This window comes from Ahaetulla prasina, chromosome 2 (assembly GCF_028640845.1).
Source record: "Ahaetulla prasina isolate Xishuangbanna chromosome 2, ASM2864084v1, whole genome shotgun sequence".
In the NCBI taxonomy this organism is placed as follows: Eukaryota; Metazoa; Chordata; class Lepidosauria; order Squamata; family Colubridae; genus Ahaetulla; species Ahaetulla prasina.
In genome coordinates, this window is record NC_080540.1 from 192,853,144 (window position 1) to 192,879,448 (window position 26,305).

Below are 26,305 nucleotides of genomic sequence, written 5' to 3' on the forward strand. Positions count from 1 at the left end.
CTGCCTTGAGTGCAACTGTGGTGCAAAGGCAAGTACAGGGCCGCTTCGCTCCTCCACTAAGGCTCTGGTGACCCTCCTCCTCCTCCCCCTCCTTCTCACGACCCCCTGGCCAGCTCTGGCGAGGCCGGGAGAATGTTCACACATAGGGGGTCCCTCCTCAAGTGAGTACCAAAGCGCAGCAAAGGCGTGCACAGTGCAGGTGGCCGCTCGCTTAAGGAGGGTCTTAAGAAAACGCGGCTTCTCTCCTGCACTAAGGGTCCGGCCATCGCCTTGCTGTGTCATCCCCTCCCCCCCAGCTCTTCAGCCAAGCGTGGAGGGCGCGATCTCCAGCCCAAAGCAGCAGGAAACGAAGATTGCCTTATGAGCAAATGTGGCATGAAGGCAGCTACAAGGCCACTTCGCTCCTGCACTAAGGCTCCGGTAACCCTTTCCCCCCCCCTTCTTCTCTCGCGACCCCCTGGCAGGCTTTGGCGGAGCCGGCAGGGTTCACATGCATGGGGAGACCCTCCTAAGCGAGCAGCCACCCAGCCCCATGTGCCTTTGCTGAGCTTTGGTGCTCGCTTGAGGGGGGTCTTCCCATGCAGGCGCACCCTTCCAGTCCCACCACAGCCAGCCAGGGGGTCGGAAGAGGAGAAGGGGGAGGAGGGTCACCCGAAGGGAAGCCTCCACCTTGGCTGGCAATCATTGCTCTGCCAGCCCGGATCTCCAAAAAGAACAAATAAAAGGAGTAGCGAAGCATCCCAAGGAAAGCTTGCTGGCTTGGCTCAGCCACAGCTTTCTGAGAGAGAGAAGAGATGCAGAGACAGAGAGAGAGCACAAGAGAGGTACACACACAGACATAGACAGAGGGGGGGAGATTGGCTGATGGGCGAGCGTCTTTGGCAAGGGCTTTCTCCGAGCCTGATCCCCGGGGTGGGCATGTCAGGTTTGGTGGGACAAGCTCCCTTTTCCAGCTGCCCTGAACCTCTTAAAGCCATCGTTGGGCACTGCTGGCTTGTCCCCCTTTTTGATGTCCCCCTCCTCCTGCATTCCATTCCCACCCTACTAGCCCTCATATTAGGGAGATCGGTGTCGGTCGTGGCCAGGCCAGGGCAGTGTCTCGGGGCAGAGAGCAGGTTGCGTGTCTCCAAGAGACCAAGGCACGCCCAGCACCAACAAGGGCCAGAAGAAGCTCCACAAGAATGAGGTGCCGGAGAATCAGCCCTAGCCACTACTCCATTCCCCGCCGTCACCCTTACCTTCTCAGGTCAGGTGAAGGAGGGCAGGGCAAGGAGCGGGGCCAGCCAGTGATGAGACAGGGAGCTGCAGCAGAGGGCCCAAAGAGCCGCATGCGGCTCTGGAGCCACAGGTTGCCAACAACCACACTAAACAAATTCAGTTTGCAATTTATATAAAAGAAATACTTACGCTGCCCCCAGCGCCCAGTTCTTGGATTCAAGTAGTTTGGATAAAGTCCATTAGGACGGTCCATTTTTTGAAGCAGTTTACGAATATGCATAACCTTAATGGGAAACAAAAGGTAACCATCGTTTCTTTTCAACATTCCTCAGATTTTTTTAAATCAATTTTTTTATCAATTGCCTCCTTAATGTATTTTAAAGAATTAGGAATGTTTTAGTTGAACTAATAACCTGTCTTAAAATTACATTTAAAGAAATATTGAGAAAAGATCTATGTATGTGTTACATCCATATCCCCATGCATTTTTCCATCTTATATTTGCACAAGTCTTGAATTGTATGAGTATATCAGAAAGAGGCACAAAACAAACCTTTTCATAGTAGACAGGATTGCCAGTCAGATAGCTGAGGTGTACAAATTCCATGTGAAGTGTACCGAACTCTGAGAGGATACTGCTGCCAGCAGAAGCCCAGCCCCAATTGCGACCTACACCACTAATCAGAAAATGATAGGAAAAGGCTAAGAAAATGTATTTTTACAAGAAACAAAAAGCAAGGAAAGAAAACTGACACTTAGCAAATAAAAGTAAAATTGTAGTACACCTTAAGTTTATGTGCTTAACGTATAGTTAAGTACAATTTGGAGCAGTCAAATAAATCCAGAACACCACAATATGTAAATTCTTTAAACTGCTTAGCTGATCTTCAACAACACTAAGAAAAGCTAATCAGAAGTTTTATATTATTCTTCACTGTGCCAGGTTTCTCTGTCCATATTCATACCTTTTCAAATTTACCATTGCCCAAGGAATCCCTGTGGGTGTATTGAAGGCAGGGATGAGCTTTCCTGCTAATTGCACTGCTTTTATCTTGAATAGCTGAAACAGATGGAGAAAGCCAGATGAACCATGGTCTGCTATTTACATTCTAAACCTAAACACATCTACTCAGAAGGAAGCCCTCTTCTAAGTATCCCACCTGATACACATCCACATAAATATTTTTCCACAGCATTCTTTTTCACCACAATGCCAGTAGAAAGGAATAGATTTCAGTGATCTGTACATTTTTAAAAACAATTTTATTAAATTTATCAAAATGTAAAATAAAGTAAAAATAAAAATAGAAGGAAAATGGGGGAAGTGGAGAAGGGAGAAAGGAAATGTGGGTGAAGGGGAAAAAGGAAGGCGGAAGCATTCACTTCCGACTCTTCAGCGCAGTAGAATAAAAATAACATTACAGCCTCAACTTTTTACTTTTGCACACTTAGTATATACTAGCCATTTATTAATAAACAAACTTATCAGTGATCTCTACATCTTGTCTGGATTTATTTCAACTTTATCATCTATAATAAATAGCAAAGGACTTCTGGATAATTTTCTCAGTACATAAATGTATATTGAACACTATCTGCATTAACAAACTAGAGACAAAAATCCTAGGAGGTTCTCTACTTTCTCTATGTAAATGCTATACAATTCTTCATACAATTGAAGGCTACAGCAGTTAATATGCTGTTAAAATTATTGCTTAACATTATTATTAATGCAAAACTGGAACTAGCCTATTATCGTATTTGATGGACAAGTATTTCTCTTGCAGCACAAAAGACAAAATAAATTGGGTTTGTGGGTTGGTTGGTTGGTTGGTTAGTTTTCCTTTTTATCCAATAACGGATATACACTTTCCACTTATCTGCGGCCTAAAAAAAGAGGAGCTCACCTTTAAAAGGAAACCAAGATCCAGCTAAAAGGTAACCAAAAAGATCAATACAATGTAGAAGTGTTAAAGAAGGAAAAGGTTTTAAAGTCTTCCTGGTGAGAGTATAATATATGCCATTAAAGCTCCAGAATAGATCTTAGGTAACTACTAAAACTGGGATGTTCATAAATACTAGGTGATCATTGAAATGAAATAAAGTGAATGCTGAATCAGTTAATGAAAAGCTCAGAGGAGATATAAAATATTGGTGCTAGTACTATCTTCTTCATGTAAATGCATAGCACCCCATAACACCATTTTTCTTTTAAACAAAAAACAAAAGTATCTGGAAATCATTACAAGGACCTCTAATGTAAAAACCAAATTCCTGTAAGTTCCCAAGTGCAGAAGTTGGCAGTCTGCTGCATTTTAATTCCCAAACCATGTTTTTTTAAGACAAAACAACCCAAAAGGTATAGAATGATTCTTAATTTTCAAAAATGAAATGAATATGAATAGTTGTGTGTGTAACAGTGGAAAATTTACTTCTGACAACCCTGAATGTTCTATACTACCACCTCCAAATTAACTATGATGTAATTATCCACTGTTCTGTATTCATTAGGCAAGCATTTTTTTTTCATATAGCCGTTGTTGTCCCTAAAAGATTATTTGCCTTAATCAGTCTTTCAGAAACTCAAAAGCTCATTCTTTCAACAATCTTCAGCATTTTTTATCAAACTGTTTTGTCATCAGTCAATTGTATAACTTTAAAAAAATAATGCTGGAGATTGCTCTTTTCTCCTCCCTTCCCCTTTCTTAAAAGTCTTGTAGTTTATAAAGAGACAAAGGCTGCCCTATACTTCTATTTGGGAGCTGCTTTATTTTAAGCTAAAGTACACTATAAAATGTATTACATAATAAAAATAAACTGAAATTTGGGATTTAAAAATAAAAAGAAGTATTACTAAACATTGACTGATTAATGTTTTATCTCAACAGTTCTTCTCATATTAGGAATAAGATGAATAATTAGGATTTACATATGGCTATATCATATTAGTATTGATTCTCTGTATATACCTGAATCTAATTCACTTTCTCCAACCACAAATAAGTGAATCAAATTTTATGTAAAAAAATAAATTCTATAACCATCATAATAGATAAGCTAATTCATAATTATTTTTCTTAGTACTATATCCAAAGGAAAAATCATTAAGTTCATTAGGGAAACAAAGGATTTCCCTTTAGCTATGGAAAATAAATTAAACTTAAAATTTTTGCAGTATACTACTTTCTGAGACCAATATCAAGAGTTTTCTTTCATTTAGACATAAATTGAGGCTCAGGTTTCATCAGTACTGGTTATCTACCAAACAGCTTGCAAAATGGGAAGAAAACAAGCACTTGCTTCCTTAAAAATTTAAGAACAAACCTCAAACTTTTACATAAATGTACAGTGACTCCCTTACCTCCTGTCCTGAGAGGTAATAAGCTGCAAGCAAGCCACCAATGAAACGAATGTTGACTTCAAAGACAGATACCTCTGAGTTCTTGAAACAGATAAGAAGGTAGATTCTTTAGGTATAAATTAAATACTAATACATGCATTTACATTTCATGTGCACCCTTACAGCAACTAAATAGAGGATTTCTGCAGACCAATTGTAATTATTCTTTATAGCAGTTCTTTGAGATAGTAAGCCATTGTTGCTACTAGTAACAGTGAAAATTTAATTACCTTGAGTTTGGATACAAGGCTAAATTGGGATTAATTAAAACTGCCGATTCTAGGGGACGGTGCTCATCTCCGTTTCAAAGCCGAAGAGCCAGCGCTGTCCGGAGATGTCTCCGTGTTCATGTGGCCGGCATGACTCAACACCAAAGGCACAAGGAACACTGTTACCTTCCCACCAAAGGTGGTCCCTATTTTTTCTATTTGCATTTTTACGTGCTTTCGAAACTGCTAGGTTGGCAGAAGCTGGGACAAGTAACGGGAGCTCACCCCGTTACACGGCAGCACTAGGGATTCGAACCACTGAGCTGCCGACCTTTAGATCGACAAGCTCAACATCCTAGCCCCTGAGCCACCGCGTCCCGCGTATTTTTAATACTTGAGACTAAAACAGTGATACTTAATTATGCAAAGTATCACTGGACATTTCAAAAGCAGGTCTCATAAAAATGAGTGCAAAAGAAAAAACTACTAGTACAACACAAATAAGAGCTTGTAAATCAACAGGAACACTCATTCTCTCTTAGAAGATAGCAATAAAAAGTATGCTTGAAGTTTTACAAAGCTTTAATGTCCATTATCACAAATCATTTTAAATACTGGTAGAATAAAAATTTAGATTTCTCCAGTCAATAATATTCCAAAATACATTTTCTTACCACACTAAAATCAAGATGATTCTCAATCCATTCCTGTCCTTCTCTGAATTCATCATGAAGGCCCATTATATAGAGGGTATCCAATGCATCTACTATGCTTGCTCCCAGCTGGGAATTGCCTATAATCAAAATAGAATATTTCCATGATAAATATATCATTTACAGATATCCTTTTCAGGGCCATTACCCACTTACCAACTGAAACAATATTTCATAAATATTTAATGTCCTTATATAGAAATCAAAGATTAGACTAAGAATACAGAAATAATTAAAAGAGCACTTTTATGAAAATAATCATTCATCAACATTTACAATATGGGGCTGATCTTGAGGCTAGCAATTCTGGATTACAAAAGTCTGGATGTTTACCTCAGAACAAAGAGTTGTGTCTGATCATCATCTGCTGCAACCAGTTGAGTCCAGATTCTTTTTAGGACAGATATGGTAGCCCAAACTACTTTTACCAAATAATTACTAAAGTTATTCCTCACTTAATAATCATTCACTCAGCAATGATTCAATGTTGCAACAGCATTGAACAAATGGAATTTACAACATATTTGTATCTTGTATCCAGGGGCTATAGGGTTGTAAAAGGGAAAAAAAAGTATCCTGCTTTTATTACTTTTACAAATAATACAAGGTGGCGAACATATCTAACATCACCTTTCTCTTCTATTTTTCCCACAACAACAACCCTGTGAGGTGAGTTCAGCTAAAAAGTATGTCTGACCCAAGGTCACCCAGCTGGCTTTCATTCACGGTCTCCTGCTTTCTAGCCTGATGCCTTAACCATTAGACCAAACCGGCTCTCAAACTTGTCCTTGAAATTACAACTATTGCAGGATCTTCTCATTTATACAATCAAAATTGAGTGTTGGACAGTCTGCTTGCATTTATGACCAAAGTGTGCTTCAACACCCCCCACTCATCTATCTTGCTGCCATCTCTGCCCTTTTGTCCTGCACTCCGCTGCCCTGCCGCCCTGCCATGTACTACATCTACTGCCCTGCCCGCCCAGCTGACTTTCACCGTCTTCTTCCTCCTGCTACCGACAGACAAACTTGGCTTGGTCCTCCATACGGCAGTTGCTGGCTGCATGAGCCTTGCCATGGAGTCAAGCCATGTGTGCATCAAAAGTATAAGGTAGAAGATGTTGAAGCTCAATTGGGACTGCAGAGTGAAAGGTAGCCAAAAGGGCAGAGATAGGGAGTGGGAAGGTAAGTGGAGGCAGGCAAGGTAAGAAAAATGTGACCTAATGACGACACAGTCCTGGCCTAATGATTGCAACTGGGAGTAATGGAACTGCCATTGCTAAGCAGTGTGATTATAGGAAGTTTTGCCTAGCAATCGCTTCACTTAATGATAGAAATTTCAATCCCAGTTAGGTTCATTAAGCGAAGACTACCTATAGCTTCTATGACTTTTACAGCATTTCCTGACAGAAAAGTTAATGGGTATGATGGGCTGCATAATACTGATCAGAAATGCTAGAGCAGTCTTCAAATTCAATTCAAGTTGTTAAAAAAAATTATGATGACCAAAAGCTAACCAACATTCTAGAACCCTGGTGGCAAACCTATGGCACGCGTGCCAGAGGTAGCACTCAGAACCCTCTCTGTGGGCATGCACACCGTCGCCCCAGCCCAGCTCCATAGCATTTCTACATCGCATTTCCCATCATCGTTTGCAGGGCTAAAAAAAAAAATGCGCGAAACAGCATTCTGCCCTGGTCACAGTGCATATGCTGTTGCAGCCTCCATGACCTGCCCCTTGTGCAGCACAGTGAAATTTAGTGCGCTTCACAATGGGGGATACAGGGTCCCGTCCTCCTCCTGGAGTGCATTACGACACAGAGCCGCAATGCAACCTTGTGTTGTCTTGGCTTGCTTTAGCTCCCAGATATCAGTTGCTTTTCCTGCAGAACTGCCTGTGTCGGGATGCCCTGCTTCCCTGCTGGCCAGCTGGGCTTTCCACCAACAGCTGAGCATGGGTGCACTGCTCCTGAGCTCTTTGGCCTCCAGACGTCAGATTCCCACCACCCAGCACCAGCTCAGGGGTTCCTTCCACCCTCACCCCCAGGGGGGAGGGGAGGGGAAGAAGAAAGCAAGAGAGAGAAAGAAAGAGGGGGGGAGGAAAAGAGAGAGACAGAGAGCGAGGAGGGAGAGAAAGAGAGGGGGAAAGAGAGAGAGGGAGGGAAAGAAATGATATTACAAAAGTTTTTCTTTTTTTATTGTTGCTAAACGTAATATTTCAAAAGCAGAAAAAAAATGAAGGGGCATAAAAGTGCATTTATCATGTTTTTCTTAGAACAATTAGCCTGAACTCTGCACTGCTTATCATTATTTTAGGGAGTAAAACCTCACTGTTCAGGTTAAATTGCCATGTTGGCACTTTACGATAAATAAGTGGGTTTTGGGTTGCAGTTTGGACACTCAGTCTCTAAAAGGTTCACCATCACTGTTCCAGAACATTAATCGTAACTAGAGAATGGGAAAGCTGGAGAGAGAATTTAAATTTATATAGAACTCATAGAAAGAAACACCAATAACCCACAGGCCAATTCAGGATTTGCTCCAACCCAGCACTGGAAATAATCCTGAGAATTTATCAAATTTGAGGCTGAATCTCAGGCTGTAAAAAAAACAAACCCTCTACCGTAAACATTTTCCTCATTTATTTAATTTGTATTAAGATATTCAAATTTTAAATGTTTGACTTTTTTTAATTTACAATCACATTACTCCACGTCTTCACATTTTGATTTTTTACTTGATGGACTATAGGTACAGTACATATTTTCCATTACAATATTAAGTAATGCAATTTCTTTAATGTTGCCCTTCTGAACTACAGTTTGTCGCATTTTCTACTCTATTTTGATAAAGGTATTATCGACACTGGCCACCATTGTGAACAAGTGAATGCAATCCCCCCAAAACTTGAGTTATTACCAGATGTATCTTTTTCTGTAAAAATATAAAACATGCTAAATTTAAATATAATTAAGCTTAAATATTGCTTAAATTATATTTAAATTAATTACTTATGGCTAGAACAGCCCCTTTTCAATGTAGTGTTTTTGGCCTCTGAATGCTGGAAGACTGAAAATGTCATCACAACAGATTATTGGCAGTAGGGAAATTCTAAATTTTAGGTTTTGGGGGCTTAAACTCAAAATGCAAAAATTAATCCAAATTTACAGAAAAGGTCTTTGGAAACATAAAATGGATGTGTAAAAAGGTGTTCAGAGTTTAAAAAAATAACCTTGGGATGCTAGAATCCATACAGAGCCCGTACCATTCTTCACCTCTGGTACAGAAAAGCTAACCCTGAAATAGTCCATATATAAATAAATCTTCCCTCTTTCCATACATTAATTTAATGTGTCATACATTCAAGGTATCTTTCTCTGTGTGTGTGAATATATGTGTGTGTGCATAAATGAAAAATCTAAAAAATATGGAAGACTTCAGGAAGCTTTCTTTTCATAGCTATTTCCATGTCCTTGGAATATTTGCATAATACTTTAGTATAATCAAAATTTATGGTAACATTTATTGTTAATGATACAGTATTTACATCTTAGCTATGTAACGAACACTATGACAATGAGAAACAAAAAATCTCTGATCAATGGCAAGGTGAGGTACTTCTTTAAACACCATCCCTGAGTTTTTATTGTGGGTCTCCTTGAGGCTTTTTCTGAATCAAAAGACTGTACACAGGCTATGTGTTTCCAATCTAACCTGAAAGGTAGTTTTTATGTGCAATGGGACTTATTCAGATGGTAGAATGGCCAGGTAGCCATGAAAAAATATTTGCTCACCAGCAGTAATCTCAACAGTAAATTGTTTACCAATCATGGAGAAAATTCATTGTGAAACTCATCAATCTTGTTATCTATCACATGGTTTTGAAGACATGAAAGATATATGCTCTAATATAATCCTTCATACTTCTTTAAACAATATTGAGATATCATACAAGAAATATTTGACATCACATCAGGTAGCCTTTGAGGGCACTCTCTAAACTGAAATATTCACATTACTGTTGCTTCACAAAGATAACCAAATTAACTGCCACTTTGTAATTCTGCTTCCCTATTTAATATGTAATAGTCTCATTGAGCTTGTCTGTACCAAAGGCAGAGCCAAATGGCTATGAAAAAAGATGAAGCCTGCAATGCAGCAGACAAAGGTGGATAACTGTATCCATGGTAAGAAAAATGGGCTTATTATGTAACAAACAAGATTGGGGGTTATAGCCATGGTGAGGAGATAAAAGTTATCAGGAAAGAGCTTATCATGTAGCAAGCTTAGGGACTTGGGCTTTCTACTGAAGATCAAAAAGAGCCCAACCTCTTCTAGAAGACAGGAACAAAGCCCAGTTACTGTTTGTACCAAAGATGAAGATAGATGACAGAATGTCAAAGAGAATGATACTGCTGTTCATCAGACTATTTCTTACTTTTATTCCATCTGTGTTAGCTCAGAACCCTGGAGTCTTCCACATCAGGCCAGAAAAAGGAGGTGATTACTGTTTCCTTTTCCCTTCACAATGGATAACATCATATCAGGAAGACAAGAAACACTGGTTTGACCTTGAGTCATTTACTCAGAACTTCATCTATTCAGCCATGTGTTGCTTGCCTTCATTCTTTGGGGAAGATGACAATGATGGCGGTGGATTTAGTACAAGAATTGCATCTATCAGACAGGGAAATTGCAATCTCTTTCAGAATGCAAGACTCCATCAGATTAATAGTACAGAGGGTCTTTTGATTCTTGGTGGAGACGCTCCATATCCAATGAAAAGTTTGAGATCTGGATACAACTGGGGCCACTGTGAAGAGATTACTCTCCCAGGATTTATGCTCAGTGATGTGGATATCCTTTATTTAGTGTTCAAAAATCTGATTAGAAATTTGTTATACAAAACTGGAATCATCTACTTGATGGCAATGGGCACAGTCACCATAGGAAGCTACTGGGCAGGAAACACAGAGAAGAAAAAACAAGACAATATAAAAAATCAGGGCCAAACACAAGATTTTGATGAGATATCAATTGATACCAATATCTGCTTCACGTGTATCTGTATGGTAATGGGCACCTTCATGCTTCTTTCTCTCTACTGCTTCTATGATTATATGATGCATGCAATGATCGGCATTTTCTGTATTTATGCAACTTTTAGCCTATACTGGTGTTTGACTCCATTTGTGAACAAACTCCCATTTGGGCAACATTTAGTCCATTTTCCATATTTTCATAAAGATCTAGAAATCAGAGCACTGCTTCTAGCAATGCTGTGTTTGTCTGTCAATGCAACCTGGATTATTTTCCGAAATGACAATTGGTGGAGCTGGGTTTTGCAAGATGTTTTAGGAATTTCAATTGGCATTTACCTTCTGAGAACAGTTCACATGCCTACCTTAAAGAACTGCAGCTTGTTTCTGTTCACTCATTTGTTTTATGATATACTTTGCCTGTTAGTCACACCTTTTCTAACCAAAACAGGTAAAGACATTACAGATATAACAATTTTTGGGTCATCTAACTCAGAAGAGATCCCTTTTCTGTTGAAAGTACCAATATTATCATCAACATCCTTTCTGGATAATGCTTCATTTACTGCTATAGGCCTTGGAGATGTTGTACTTCCTGGTTTCTTGGTAGCCTACTGCCACAGATTTGATGTTCAAGTTGAGTCTCCAGGGATCTATTTCCTAGCTTCTATTCTGGCATACAGCTATGGTCTGTTGGTGACTTTTGTGGTAGCAACATTCCTACAGGCAAGTCAGTCAACTCTTCTATATTTAGTGCCTTGTATACTCATCACTACATTGACTGTTGCTGCTTTTCGCAAAGAAATAGTACTGTTTTGGACAGGTATTGAATCTGAAAATGAGATTATTCAACCTTCTTCACAAAAAGACATCAAGCATTCAATTACACTGAAAAAGTCAGAGGAACAGCTCCATGGGCTAGAAGAGGAAAAAGATATTATTACTGTCACATTCCACCTAGAAGAGCTTAATAGTGACAACATATTCACAAAACAATTATCTGACCAAAAGAAACACACAGAAAAAATGTATTGCACATTAAGCCACGCAGCACTTCTCAATCAACATCTGGTGTACCAAGAGCTGATTGGAGATGCTGAACAGCAATGCCTGGTTGGAAGAAACAACCTCTCATCTATACAAATTTGCAACAATCTGGATGATTCAGATTGATCAAATGCAAGTCCATTAAACTTCCTTTGGGGCAGAAATCACTACACTGTCATTTTTATTGTGAAAATCTGTAATTCTGAATCACTACACATCTATTGAAGCCACTACCAGTGTCACTAACATGACCAAGAAACAGAGCTTGAGAGAAATCTATGGCTAAAGGGCCCAGCTACACAGATAGATGGGATAATAACAGGCTTGGCTTTTATTATTTGGAGTTATCAGGAATAAAAACAATGTTTAGGAATGCATGACTTCTTTCCCAGAAACAACAATTACACTTGGCTTCTAAGTGACGTACCAGGGCCAAACTCCAAGACAAAATGTAAACTCCATTTAACTTACGTTTAAATTTAAAATTGATTGTAGCTAATAATATTATCCAGTTATATATTTAATCATTTTTGCCTTGTCTCTGAAAGTCAAATCAAGGTTGCATGTGCATCTGAACTTTCAGTAGGATACTACTGCAAAATCTGTTCTCTATTCATGATGTTGTGATCTCTATACCCTACATGAACAGGAACTACACAAAGAGATTCACGTTGTCTCTTATTTTCAGCTAAAAGACTCCTATTAATTCTATTTCCACATATAATATTATGCGTTTTGTCAAGTTTTACCCCATCGGTAAATACAGATGGCAGAATATGTGTCAATTTGACATTGAAACATGCTAAGTTACTGTTAGTATTAACAGAGGGGAAAGGACATGAACATTGTTAAATTTAGTTACTCAAAGGCTGTCAGTCATCTGACAAGATTTAATTACAGCCTTTAAACTTCCCTATATTTTAACTACAGTGTAATTCAATACACTACTAGTTATTTTATGAAAGAATACATTTTGTGGAATTAAATGGAAACTAGTATAAGAATTACTCAATGAAAAATAAAGCAGAAAAGTTTTTGTACCATACATAAGCTAGAATAGTGATGAGGAATCACCAGTCTACATGCTAATTGTAATATGCAGTGCCTCTGTACCTTTCCTAAAAAAATTTTTTTAAAAACTTTTCAACATAATGAAGAGCTCTCATCTTGTTCTCGAATATACTGCATATTTGTACTTGTTTGGAAATATATGCAGTACTCTTTCTCTTTATTCTAAATTTAATTCTGTCAATCAGTCATTTGTAGAACACTATTTGGGTATTTTTAATGAAAACTGAAAACAAAAAATGTTATCAAAGAATTTATTTTGCTCAAGCCACATTGCTGCAGAAATACTGTATTTTTCAGACCATAAGACACTTCAAAGTATAAGACGCACCTAGATTTTCGGGAGGAAAACAAGCGGGGGGATGGGGAAATCTGCCTCTGCCTCCCAGCAATTTACCTCCTTACAGCAAACAGCCTGGTCAGCTTCAGCACAGCCTGATTTAGCACAAGCAGCTGACTGGCAGTTGGATCAGCCTCGTGGAATACTGCCTATCAGCTGTTCCAGGCTACACTTCCACACACCCCATTTTTAGCCTCCGCGCATCCTGTTTTCGGCCTCCAGACCTCCCATTTTTGGCCTATTCCAGGCAGCCCGTATCACTGCTGCCGTCGCCTATACCCATGCCTGGAACGGGCCAAATGCAGGACATGTGGAGCCTGAAAATAGGGCATGTGGAGGCTGAAAATGGGGTGTGCAGAGGTGGTGATAGGCAGCAGCAGCAGCAGCGACAGGTGGCAATGGCTGTGATCGGCGGTGGCGATCCCTGAAGCCAGGAACAAATGATAGGCGGTATTCTGGGAGGCCGATCCAACCACCAATCAGCTGCTTGTGCTAAATCAGGCTGTGCTGAAGCTGACCAAGCTGTTTGCTGTAAGGCAGAGGCTGAATGGTGGGAGTGGGCGGGGCTTCAGCAACATTCGCTGTATAAGACGCACAGACATTTCCACCCACTTTTTGGGAGTGGGGGAAGTGTGTCTTATACACTGAAAAATACGGTACTTATAAAACTATACACAGTGCCAACGTGTTACAAAATCTCATACTATTGGCATATGCTTATAAATGGAGAACTTGTACTCTCCTTTCTCTTGGCAACTTTGGTGGCACTTCATAATGATTCAGACTTTAACCCAAATAGTTGTTTAATCCTATAATCCCTTTGGCATAGCCTAGCTTTACGGTGCCACAAGTTAAAATTCCTGCCTTTACATCAGTCATCTGAGAAAATAATTTTTTATATTTTTTAATTATTAATCAGTTTCACAGCTTGTTTCACTGTTTATAAATTATCTCTTCACTCAAAACAGCTGAAAACAATGAACAAACTCATAAAACAATTTAAAATTAACCAGAACAAATAAACTTTAAAGCATCAAGGGCAAAGCCATTCAAAATTCAACATATGTAGAACAGATTTTATTGCCAATCTAAAAAATAGCAAAGATGAGTTAAATCTTATTTCTTTAGAAAAGGGATTCCAAAGCCAAGATGCTAGCATAGATAAAATTTTGCTATGTATCTCCATCTATTTAACCTTTTAGCATTCAAGTCTTCTAAAGCAGATTTAAAGTGATAACAAGTTTCATGTATCTTGACCTTTAACTAGTTAGTTTATTTAAACACATATGAACCGGGCTTAAAAACAAACTCAAAGCCATGAGTAGTTCACAAAGCTATCAAATTCACAAAATCTGCCTGCATCGAAACTCAATCCAAGTACTACATTTAGGTACTACTATGTTTCCCTTGAAAATAAGACTGGATCTTATTTTTTATTTTTTTTACCAAAAAACTGTCTTATTTTCGGAGGATGTCTCATTTTGCGGCCAGCTGCCCACTCCCTCCTACCATCTGCTTGTCCACGGCCACAATGGCTTACAGGGCTTCCCAGGGCAGACACACCTGGACAGAGGAATGACAGAGACTGGAAGTTTCGTCTACTTGCAAATGGATCTCTTTGAAACGGAGCGATTAGCTCCATTTCAAAATGCCCCATTTGCAAGCAGATGAAGCTTCCAATCTCCCTCTGAACGAAAAGTGTGCAGCGAAGCCAGAAGCACAGGTGGGGAGGAGGTGATCTCAATGCACTGCCCACTCCATCCCTTGGCTTGCCTGTAGCTGTGCCTAAAAAGGCACCCGCACATTGGAATTGCTGGCCTCCCCGCATGCCTCTTCCTCCGCCTGCTCCTGGTGCCTCTGCGCAAGCTCCCATGAGCCTCCCATGAGCCAGGCAGCTGTGCAGCACATCCTTTCTCTTCCTCCTCCACTCTTGCCGCCTCTTGTGCTGGCCACACCTATCGCTTATTTTATTAGGCTTATTTTTGTGGTACGGCTTATTTTAGGCCCACCCCGAAAAATTAGGCTAGGGCTTATTTTTTGGGTGGGTCTTATTTTTGGGGAATCACAGTAGCAACACTTTCCAAATATTCTTCAAGAGTGGCTCCACACTAAGTTGCAATTATCTAGATCAAGGGTAGTCAACTTTTTTATACCTACCGCCCACCATGAAAGCTGGAACGCCCACTAGTGGGCGGTAGTGACCAGGTTAACTACCACTGATCTAGATTGGTGGCTGAGAATAAGTAATTATGTGCAGATTCTAATCAAAGTTCATCTTTTCATCTCAGCCACCAAAGTGCTAAAAAAACACCACAGTTCTTTGAAGATTTTTTCTTCTTCACTTGAGTGGAAACCTAATCCACTCAAGTGAAGAAAGTGGAATCCTGAAAATTAAGATAGGGCTGACTATGGAGAGTTGTCTGATGATTCTACCAGCTATGCCAAGATAAATAGTTCACAGAAATTAAGTTGCAAAGTGTACCATTCCCTGATAAATATCACTGAGTCAACTTGCTGGGGATAACATTTCTGTTCTTTCTATTACTCTTGTAAGCAAGGTAGTTCTGGAAACTCTCTTTTTTTCAGGCATTTTGTGATAAATTGTAGAAAAAAAGTTTTGTTATAGTTTTAAAAATGATTCTACCTCTCCCAATCTTCTAGGCTTTTCTAGAAGGACATAAGAGATCACACAAACCAAATCACCTATATAATGAGTAAATCAAGACACAAAGCAAACTATCTTTTTGCAGATGTATTTCCAACTATAGCAGTCAGGTTGCTACTTTTGTTCTAGCATTTAAACTTATCGGTAGAAAGAAATATTTAAGTTCTCGGTTGTAGTTCTGCTTTTATCTTGGGTCAGCCTTATTTCTAAAATTTCTTTTAATGAGTTTAATAAGTTATAGAGATGTCATTAAAAAAAACCACTCTATTAAAACTGCTACCTAAGATGTTCTGATTCTGATTAATTTTATATTCAGTATCTCTTCCTGAATAAAGATTCTAAAATAATACTGTAGCTAAATTTGCATTATTGCATACACAACTCATGAGGAATTAGTTAAGCTGTAGACGGTTTAAAAGTAAATAAGATTTACTTCATCATTGTAATTCATCTAGTGTTAACATCTTCATCCTCATGCTACCACTTGTTTTAGTCTGTGATCATAAACAGAATTTGATTAAGTAAAGCCATATTCACACATTTATATAAATGGTTATAGAAAATCAGCAACGAATTTTCTGTGTTAATATAAATTTTATAATAAAAGGACATTTTAATATTTTTTACAGGTAGTCCTCAACTTACGATCACAATTGAGCCCAAAATTTCTGTTGCTAAGTGAGACATTTGTTAAGTGAATTTTGCCCCATTTTATGACCTATCTTGTCACAGGTGTGAAGTGAATCACTGCAGTTGTTAAATTAGTGACTCGGTTGTTAAGCAAATCTGGCTCTGCTTTGTCAGAAGCTTACAAAAAGTGATCACATGGCCCCGGGACATTGCAACCATCATAAATGAGAGTCAGTTGCCAAGCATCTGAATTTTGATCACATGACCATGGAGACGCTGCAATAGTTGTAAGTGTGAAAAACTGTCATAAGTCGCTTCTTTCAGTGCCATTGTAACTTTGAACATCACTAAATGAACTGTTCTAAATCAAGGACTACCTGTATTAAGCCAATTAATCCAATATTCTTGTGTATTAACTAATACTTAATCATATTATCTTGCATAAAGTCTTAATTTTTATTTATTTGAATCATGCCTTTATTATTTTTACTACTCCTATTTTCCCCACAACAACCCTGTGAGGTGAATTGGGCTGAGGGAGACTGACTGACCCAAAATCACCCAGCTGGCTTTCATGGCTAACGTGGAACTTGAACTCACCGTCTCCTGTTTTCTAGCCTGATGCCTTAACCACTAGACCAAACTGGTTCTTAATATTATTTCTATTCCATTTTTTGCCTTTCTATAGATTCTACAGCTGTATTTTAATTTCTACTAGTCAATCACATAGTAAACTACATCACTGATAATACAATAATATAAAGAAGAGAAGGTAATGTAGAATTTTCAATATAAATAACCTACCGAATATGTTTGTGGAATGTCCTTTTCTAGCAATAGGTTTCAGTTCATTATGCCCCCATCCATACTGCCGGTAATTATCCCAGGCATGTTTCATCATCTACAAAAAACAAAAAAAATACAAATGTTAGCATGTTAGCACTATGATCTGTCGATGTTTTAACAAAAAATATTTTTACACATCCATCCTATATGCACAGATCTTCTATTAATCCTTGAAATCCACTGATTCTCTTCACTTTATATTTTCTTATTGTTGCCTATGTTTATATCTGTTTTAAACTGTTTTTATTGGTGATTGCAGTAGCTAATAAATTAATTCAATAAAATAAACCCAAAATAGAGCTTAAAAGTCTGAAAATGGTATTTCCAGGTCACCGCCATGTGGCCTAGGGATGCGTGGCCTTCTATTCTTTTGCAACATTAGCTCCAGAGATCTTCACAGAATGTGGAATGGGTAATGGGTGTTGGGATCAGGACCAATTGCTCTGAGATCCAGGGAGTGGGGAGTGGCATGGAGGGAGAGAGGTTGTATGAGAAAGAGGTGGGGGGATGGGGACTGCAATATCCCTCCCGTCAGTCATAAGGGCAAATAATTATAGGGATGCTACAGCAACCATAACTTTGAAATGAGCTAGTAGTAGTGGGGGGGAGGCATCTGTCATAACTTCAAACTGCCATTAAGTGATCAGTCGTATCTTGAGACTATCTGTATTCACGATCTTTTCCCTACATTTCTTCAGAATATTCTTCAGTAGCTCTGGATTACAATTCGCATCATCTCAAAGTGCACAACTGGGCAGAATTCTTTGTGACAATTATAAGAAAAGTTTGGTAGCTATCTTATTAAAATTTACCTTAGGTACAGTCATGATTACATTTAACACACATAAGATAATCTATATAAACTACTGCCAAACAGTGCTGCCAATAAACTGCAGAGAACCTGTTCAGGCAGTTACCAGGAGTCAAGACTAAATTGAAACCATCCCCCACAAAAAAGCCCTACACAAACATTATATTCATTAAAATCATTCACATCCTGAGTTGCATGCTCATTGCTGAGTCATGTACTAAGTAGGAGGCTATATTAATTAATTAAATAATTAAAGTGCAAAACTGGTAGCATTTAGATAGCAAAAATTCCAAAAGCCATGCTTCTCATATCAATAAAGATAAGGAGGTAACAACCATTGGCATAATTCATTACCTCTTTAATTTTATCTCTTTTTTCTCGTATATCTGGATCCACTGGATCTCCACTGTTTATTCCTACAAGATTTGGCACGGGGACTGGTGGCAGAGGATTGCTACTTTTGCTTTTCAAACTTTTTACAATGTTGTTTTTCTCTGTCTGAATTTCTGCTTGGATCTCCTCTCTTGACTTCTTCAGTTTCTCTTTCGCTTCCTCTAGTGCTTTTTCATGATCTGCACGAATTTTATTTCTCAAACGTTCTTCTTCTTCCCTAAATATAAAAACAATAATAAGACTAATTTTTAAAGAATTCAAATTTTGTTTTTGAAAAATGTTGTGAACAAAACACATTATTAAATTCTGGATTTAGTCTGATTATCCAAGAATCTATTAAGTATCCTAAACATAAATGAAGATAAATTGCTACGTAACTATTAATCTACTGGTATTGAAGGATTTAAAGAAATTACATCAAAGAAATTATAACAAAAAGTTTCCAGTAATTTTTTTTAATATTTAAAAACTTTTTTACATAGTCAAGAATGTCATTTCATTTTAATAATAAGCAATAGATTGTACAAACTACCCTATATGCTGGCATGCATCATATTAGAGAAAAACACTTGAAGGTGCATCTAGTCTTATGTTTGGTGCCTGTGATTTGATGTACATGTGAAGGCAAAGTAAAAAATATGAGTTTGATGTAGGATCTGTTTCCCATTCTTCTGTTGTTTTTGCTCTTTGTCATAAATCAGTTTAAAAAAAGGTCTGGATAGTGGATGTGGAAATCCCTGGAGACAGCAGAATAGAAGAGAAACAACTGGAGAAGATAACAAAATACAAAGACCTACAAATAGAAATAGAATGACTGTGGCAAAGGCAAGCAAAGATAGTACCAATAGTAATAGGCGTCTTGGGTACAATCCCAAAACAACTGGAACACTATTGGCATTGACAAATTCACAGTCAATTGCAAAAGGCAGCTTTAATGGGAACAGTTTCCATCCTGTGACGATATCTGTAACACCATCAAACACCCAGATCTGCCTAACCCAGGTCCTTGGTAAGGACTTAATAAGTAGACAAAAATGCCAGTCTGAACATCTTGCTGACTGTGTGATGATCAGTAATAGTAATAGTAGTAGTAGTAGTAGTTGTTGTAGTGATAAAAGGGGAAGTAAAAAGATAAGGGGATAAATACTACACCCAACTACATGGGTTAATATACATAGACATTAGGCAACAATGAGAGATGTAGATATTCAACAGAGTGATGGCATGAGAAAAACTGTCCCTGTGCTTAATTGTTTCGGCATAAAATGCTCTATAGCAGGGGTGTCAAACTCAAGGCCGGATCCAGTCCAGGGGGTGCTTAGATCTGGCCCATGGAGCCATCCTGGAAACAGCGAAGGACTGGCCCGCAGTGCCTCTACCAGCAAAAACAGAGCTCGGGAAAGCTCTGTTTTCACTGGCAGAGAGCTGCAGGAGGTCGTCGTAGCTGAAAATGGAGCTCACAAGGGCTGCAGATGGCACTCCTAAGCTCCATTTTCACTGGCAGAGGGTTGCAGGAGGCCGTCCCAGCCCAAAATAGAGCTTGAGAGCCTGTTTTCACTGGCAGAGCACTCGGGCCACCACAGGCACCCCCAACATGAGTGACGTTGAGCAGGCCATGCCCACCCTGACCCTCCAAGGTCAAACACAAACCTAATGCAGCACTCAATGAAATTGAGTTTGACACCTCTGCTCTATAGCACAGTTCCGAGGAAAGGAGTTGAAACAGTTTATGTCCAGGATGTGAGAGAGCTACAGATATCTTCTCAACCCTCCTTCTGACCTGCACAATATACAGGTCTTTTATGGAAGGCAGATGGTTTCACTTGTTCTTTCTGCAGCTTTAACTATCCATTGGAGTCTGTACCTGTCCTGTACCAGACAGTTATGAAAGCACAAATAACAGACTCAATAATTCCTCTGTACGACTGTATTAACATTGATGATATCTGAATTCATTTCCATGGCTCCAGATGTCATCAATGAATCTCAAATAAAAGAAGAGCTTCAAGTAAAAAAATTGAGAAAATGTTCAAAATCACCAATGAAAATGTTGACATATTATGAAGTTGTGCATAAGCCATTCCCATGACTGCAGCATAGATCTGCAAGTATATGCAAACCAATGGTAAATTAGTTATGGGTAAGTACAAAGTAATATAGTTGGGTGGCAAAGTATGCTGTGTTGGTATCAGTGATTATGGTCATGATGGCTAAAAGTCCATGTTGTGGGAGGACACTGGTACATTTTTTCCACATATTATCAAATTTCACAGGTCCTGTATTTAGACCCTATACCACCAGCAATCCAAGCTGCATACGAGACACCAAAGAGTTCCTAAGAATTCTGAACTCTACTAATAATCTCCATAACACCACCATTTCAGTCACCGTGGATGCTGAGGCACTATATGCTAACAACTCCTACTTTAAATGAAAAGGACCCTGAGCTTCTTCATGATGTCTTTAATATAAATTTTTATCGTGACTTTGATTATGAGCTCTTGCATATTATGTTGATATAAAGTACATGCGTTGGGTGTGTAAGGAGTGTAAGAAAATATCAGTACTCTAATTGTGTCATATACAACAAACAATGTTGTTTAGCATGCATCATTTAGAAAATGATTCTAACAATTGAATATATAATGTGTAATTTATTATAAAATAGTCTTTTAACTTTCAGATTGTATAACTGTTTTATCACCCAAACTGTGAGACCTGTCCTAGTCCAGTCCCTTAGGAAAGAAAGATTCTCAACTCTATTTGAGTGAAGTGATAGGTTCTTTTACTAAAGGATGCTGGCTACAGTAAAGTCAAGTTAGAACTATATTTCCCATACGGAAACATTAAAAGTGGTGAATCCAGCACTACTGTGTAGAGAACTGTTGTAGGCAACCTGACTGAAAGGAAAAATGTCCAACCAGTTGTCCTGTTGATAATTAATGTTAAACCCAAGTATGGCTCCAGGATCCCATTTATACGTTCACCGCCTCCATTCAATCCCAGATTATGCGAGGAGCTAAGGCCTTGTAAAGGTAAAGGTTCCCTTCACACATATGTGCAAGTCGTTCCCAACTCTAGGGGACGGTGCTCGTCTCCATTTCAAACCCGAAGAGCCAGCACTGTCCCAAGAAGTCTCCATGGTCATGTGGCTGGCATGATTCAACGCCAAAGGCGCACAGAACACTGTTACCTTCCCACCAACGGTAGTCCCTATTTTTCTACTTGCATTTTTATGTGCTTTCGAACTGCTAGGTTGGCAGAAGCTGGGACAAGTAACAGGAGCTCAACCCCGTTATGCAGCGCTAGGGATCTGAACCTCTGAACTGCCAACCTTTCGATCGACAAGCTCAGAGTCTTAGCTACTGAGCCACTGCATCCCTTGAGTTGTCCCCAAAAGCTTTAAGAACTCTTGCCAAACCCGCAAAGTGATGTAGACTCCATGATCTGAGATCTGAGATCTGGGGCACTCGTGCAGTCTATAGACAAGCTGTACAAACAACTTGGCTAAAGTACAAGCAAATGAAATTTTTTTTGATAAGGCACAAAATGTACTTGTTTAGAAAATAAATCAGTTATCACTCAAATCACGGTATTTTCCGAACTCTTGGGTAGTTCTACCATGAAGTCCAAATCTCTTTCCATGGGGCTTTGGACTTGGCACTGGTTGGAAGAGCCCTGGTGTGTTCCCTTGTGGCCTTTTCACAGAGGCACAGGTAGGGCAAGTAGCTACAGACCATTAGTAATTGTCTTTCAGGGACATACAATTTGGCTCCCACCTAAGCTAAACCATCTTTATGGGCGTGGAATCATTTGTCCTCCTCCAGTGCTACTTTCAGGGTGCCCTATGCTACCTGGGATTTTAGTTTAGCTTGCACTCTGATGTGACTGAAACTGCCAGTTGCCAGGATGGGATAACCAATCTAACTACCTCTGGCTTTGAACTGTTATATTGAACTGTTGTAGTCTGGATAGGAAGTTCTTCCCCTCTGGGAGATATCACAGGGTGAAATTGAACTGGTTAAACTATTAAGCCCAACAGACTTGTTTGGGTGACAATCTTGGGGGGGGGTGTCTTTAGGGCTTCAAAGATCTTGTGGTCAGCCAATACCTCAAAAGGGGTTTCCCCCCCTTTCAAGAAATGCTTCCAAGTTAAGAGTGCCCAGCGCACTGCATACGTTTCCTTTTCCCAAGCCGCCCACCTACATTTGGTTTCAATAAGCTTTTGGGAAGTATAGGCACAGGGCTACAGGACCCCCTGCTCGCTTTACTGAAAGACCACTGACCCCACCATGACATCTCTAGCATCTGTTTGAATCACAAAGAGGGCATTGGGATCTGGGTGTTTCAGTACTGGTTCTGCTGCAAACAGGTGCTTGAGTTTCTCAAATGCTGCTTGGCATTCCATTGTTCATTTCAGCAGCTGGCTAGGTTTGGGCTTCCCCTCCTTTTTAGTAAGTTGGTAATGGGGAGGGCTATCTGGGCAAATAATGGGATAATTGGCAGTAAAAGTTGGTGAGCGCCAGGAAGCTTTGTAGTTGGGGAGGATCCCACTCCAGCACTGCAGGGCACAGCCCACACCAGGACTGTGCATACTTTCTCAGGGTCCATTTCTATTCCTTTATGGGACATATGGTAGCATAACTAGTCAATTTTACTTTGGTGGAATTTGCATTTGAACAGTTTGGCATACAATTTAGCTGCTCTATGCCATTTTGAGCACAGCCCTGACCAATTTTATGTGCTCTGTCATAATCCCAGTATAGATTAAAATATCATTCAAATAGCCAAAACCCTTCGTATAGGTGCTCATATAGGACTTTGTTTATTAGCTGCATAAATATAGCAGTCCGAAGGGAGGACTCAGAATTGGAAACTAAGGGGCAATTAAACACCGTTTTCCACTGATCACCTTCCTTGTTTCTAACCTTGTGTCCTGCAAGTCTAGTTTGGTAAAAACCCTTCTCCTGGTCAAGTGAGTTAGCATATCCTTCATCAAAGGCAACGGATAGATGTTTTCAATGCAAACAGCTTTTAGCCCAAGATAATCCATACAAAGACGAAGTGACCCATTCTTCTTTTCCTTGAACAGCACTGGTCTAGCAGGTTTATGAAGCCGCGCTTCAGGTTTTTTTATCTATGAACAATCACAGTTCCCCTAATTCTCTAGTATTGAATATAGGTTGGGCAACTTAGTCCCTAGCAGGATCTCTATGGAAGTCAGTTGGCCGTGGGTTGGAGCGTCTGAGCCCTTTTCATTAAAAATGTCCCAATATTCTTTAAGAATCTGAGGATTGCCTTTGGGTGCTCCTTTGTTGCAGTTCTCACCTCCCTTTTCAGCTTCCCCCAAGGTAGCTTAGAAATAGGGACCACAAGATTCTTTTCCTTTTGGGATCAACTCACAGAACCTTTAATATCCTCCTCCTCCAGTTCATGTAGAGTTTCCACTTCAGTAGCCATGCCAAACCTAGCACGAGGGATCTCTCCATGTTGGGTGCTACAATAAAGCTCCAAGTCTCTGTGTGTGCCCCAATCCTCATCTCTATTGGCTTGATTAACATTGCTGGCCCCTGCCCACTTATGAGCCATACAGCTAGCAACTTTAAGTTGCTTGAATTTTTCAACTAGGGCAAGGTTGACTAGGCATCTGGTGCAATCTGAGTCCAGAGGGGCCACTAAGTTCCTCATGCACCCTGAGGATGGAGCAACCAATTCTACAGAGATGGTCACTAGGATGACTGGGCAATTTACCAAGAGATCATTGTCAGAGTCAGTGTCGTTCTTCATCAGACCATCAGTTAGAACAGTCAAGAGTTCTCTCAGCATCCTTGGAAGATGGGGTGAACTCAGCTACTTCCACTCTCAGGTCTGTCTCTTGGATTCTCTGAGGAGGCTTCGCTGACTCCTTAATGGGTCTCAAAGGTGTCTTCTGGGCTAGGCACATAGCTCATATTTGGCAGATCAATGCCCCTCCTTCCCGCACTTGAAATAGCCGGTGGAGCATCATAACGGGCTCAGTTCACAGGCTGGCGGCTTCTTTTCCAGGAGGGATCTTTGCCACCCATGGCTGGGATGATGTCAGGAAAGGACCAAGTCAATTTCCACCTCCTCCACTAGGATGTACCAGCCATGGAGAGGGGTGCCCCTGGAAATGCAGGTGTGGTAGATGTTATTGTTCAGCCCATTCTGGAAACATCCAATTAGGATGTCTTGTGGCTAGTTGGTTAGCCGGAAATCCAGGTCTCAAAATTCTTGGATGTATTCGGCTATGCTTATGGTCTTGATCCGGTCTCTAGCCTTGTGGTCAGCTAGATTGTCTTCAAAATATTTTCAGAATGCTGTCATAAAACAACCGAAGTTTTGAAGCTCAAAGGCATCGTTATGGAAAGTGACCATCCACTCCACAGTATCCCCTCCAATGGCATAGCAACACACCACACTTTGACCCCCTCAGTCACTATCTCCAAACTATGTCCTTACATGTAGATCCAGACTTGCACCAGGAAGAATTCCAGTTGCTTGGGGTCTCCATTGAACTTCACATTGAAGGTTGGTGTCTTGTGACCCCTCTGCCTTGCCGGCACAACTCCAGCTGGTGGTACAGGCTGGACTACTAGACCTGTAGGTGCCTGTGGAGTTGAGATGGCTGCTGGTACTGTGGGAATGGATGCTCATGTGGCTGTGGGTACGATTGCACCATTCCCTGCTGGGGCTGTGCCATTTGGGCAGCCAGCTGTGTTCCTCGAGTCAGGGCTTTGCATGCTTTGACATTGCTGAAAGCTCCCCTCAGGAACCCTAGGACTTGTTCCAGCATGCAGCCCTCTTGGTCCAGTTCCTCCATGGCCATTTTTTCCTCAAGCTCCAATCACAGCTCACTCTGGCAACTGCCATGGCTCTCACAGGTGAAAATCACCCCCTGTTCTTCTTTTTCTTCTCACCCTAAGAGACCACCAGGGCCTCAGCTGGTTGTTACAGGCTTCCACCTCTCCCAGCCATTTGTAGGGATCCCCTGCAGGGGGTTTCGATGATGCTTCCCCCCAGGCTTCTCCCTCCTCCTGGTTGCTCCCTTGAGCTGATATTGTATGCATGGTCCCCAAAGTAGAGGTGTTTCTCCAGGCTGACCATGACTGCAGCTCTAGCCTAATGTCAGACCTGCACAAGTCCAGTCCTTTAGGAAAGAAGACCCTCAACTCCATTAGGGTGAAATAGGTTCTTTTACTAAAGGATGCTGGCTAGAGTAAGGTCAGGTTAGAACTAAATTTCCTACGCGGAAATGTTACAAACATTTCCCCTCATCCTAGCCCTCCCACCATGACCAGTTCATTTGCAACCAACTAGATGTTTTGATAAACGCCAAGAAGTTTGGGGTAGTCCGTATTCCAATCTTAGGGTACATGTCCTTGAATGCTAACACAAACTGGTACTGTGTTTCCCTGATCTTCATCAATTGTCGTTCCTCGTCCCGTTTTCCCATCCCATCCCCATACCTATTGCCCATTTGTTCTCCCCGTGCCCACTCCGCCCTAAGCCTTTGATGGGAGGATGCCAGCAAGGCACCAAGCCGAAGATTTAGTGACTTCTCCTTCAAAGTGGCTAGAAAATATAATGACTACACAAAATAGAAATATTTCAAATATATTGACATTAAATCTCACTCTAAACATTTGAGAAACAACTTTGTCTTTTTGGTAAAGGCAACATTTTTAATATTAGAACTTATGTTTAAATTTTAACATTACTAAGAAATATAGTTTTAAACAAAGTTAAAAGGGCTTATTAATCACAAAGCAGCTTTTTTATAAAGATGATTTTTAAAAATATTTGATCAGCTTTAGTTTTTCATCTTGAAGTAATATTAAATTTATTTTTTGCAACATTTTCACTAGTACAAAGCAATCACTTTTGTCAACATTTTTCTGAATTCAAT

General features: G+C 40.0%; 1 protein-coding gene across 1 annotated transcript in view; it reads right to left on the reverse strand.

Annotated features, from left to right (window-relative positions):
• MAN1A2 (mannosidase alpha class 1A member 2) overlaps nt 1–26,305 on the reverse strand; it is a 62,727-nt gene that overhangs the window by 20,125 nt on the left and 16,297 nt on the right. Inside the window, exons 2-8 of the mRNA XM_058169561.1 lie at nt 18,340–18,595; nt 17,133–17,229; nt 5,502–5,620; nt 4,580–4,660; nt 2,184–2,278; nt 1,772–1,895; nt 1,408–1,501 (exon numbers count right to left, since the gene is read on the reverse strand). Coding sequence (XP_058025544.1) covers nt 1,408–1,501; nt 1,772–1,895; nt 2,184–2,278; nt 4,580–4,660; nt 5,502–5,620; nt 17,133–17,229; nt 18,340–18,595 — 866 coding nt within the window. The remainder of the gene's footprint in view (nt 1–1,407; nt 1,502–1,771; nt 1,896–2,183; nt 2,279–4,579; nt 4,661–5,501; nt 5,621–17,132; nt 17,230–18,339; nt 18,596–26,305) is intronic.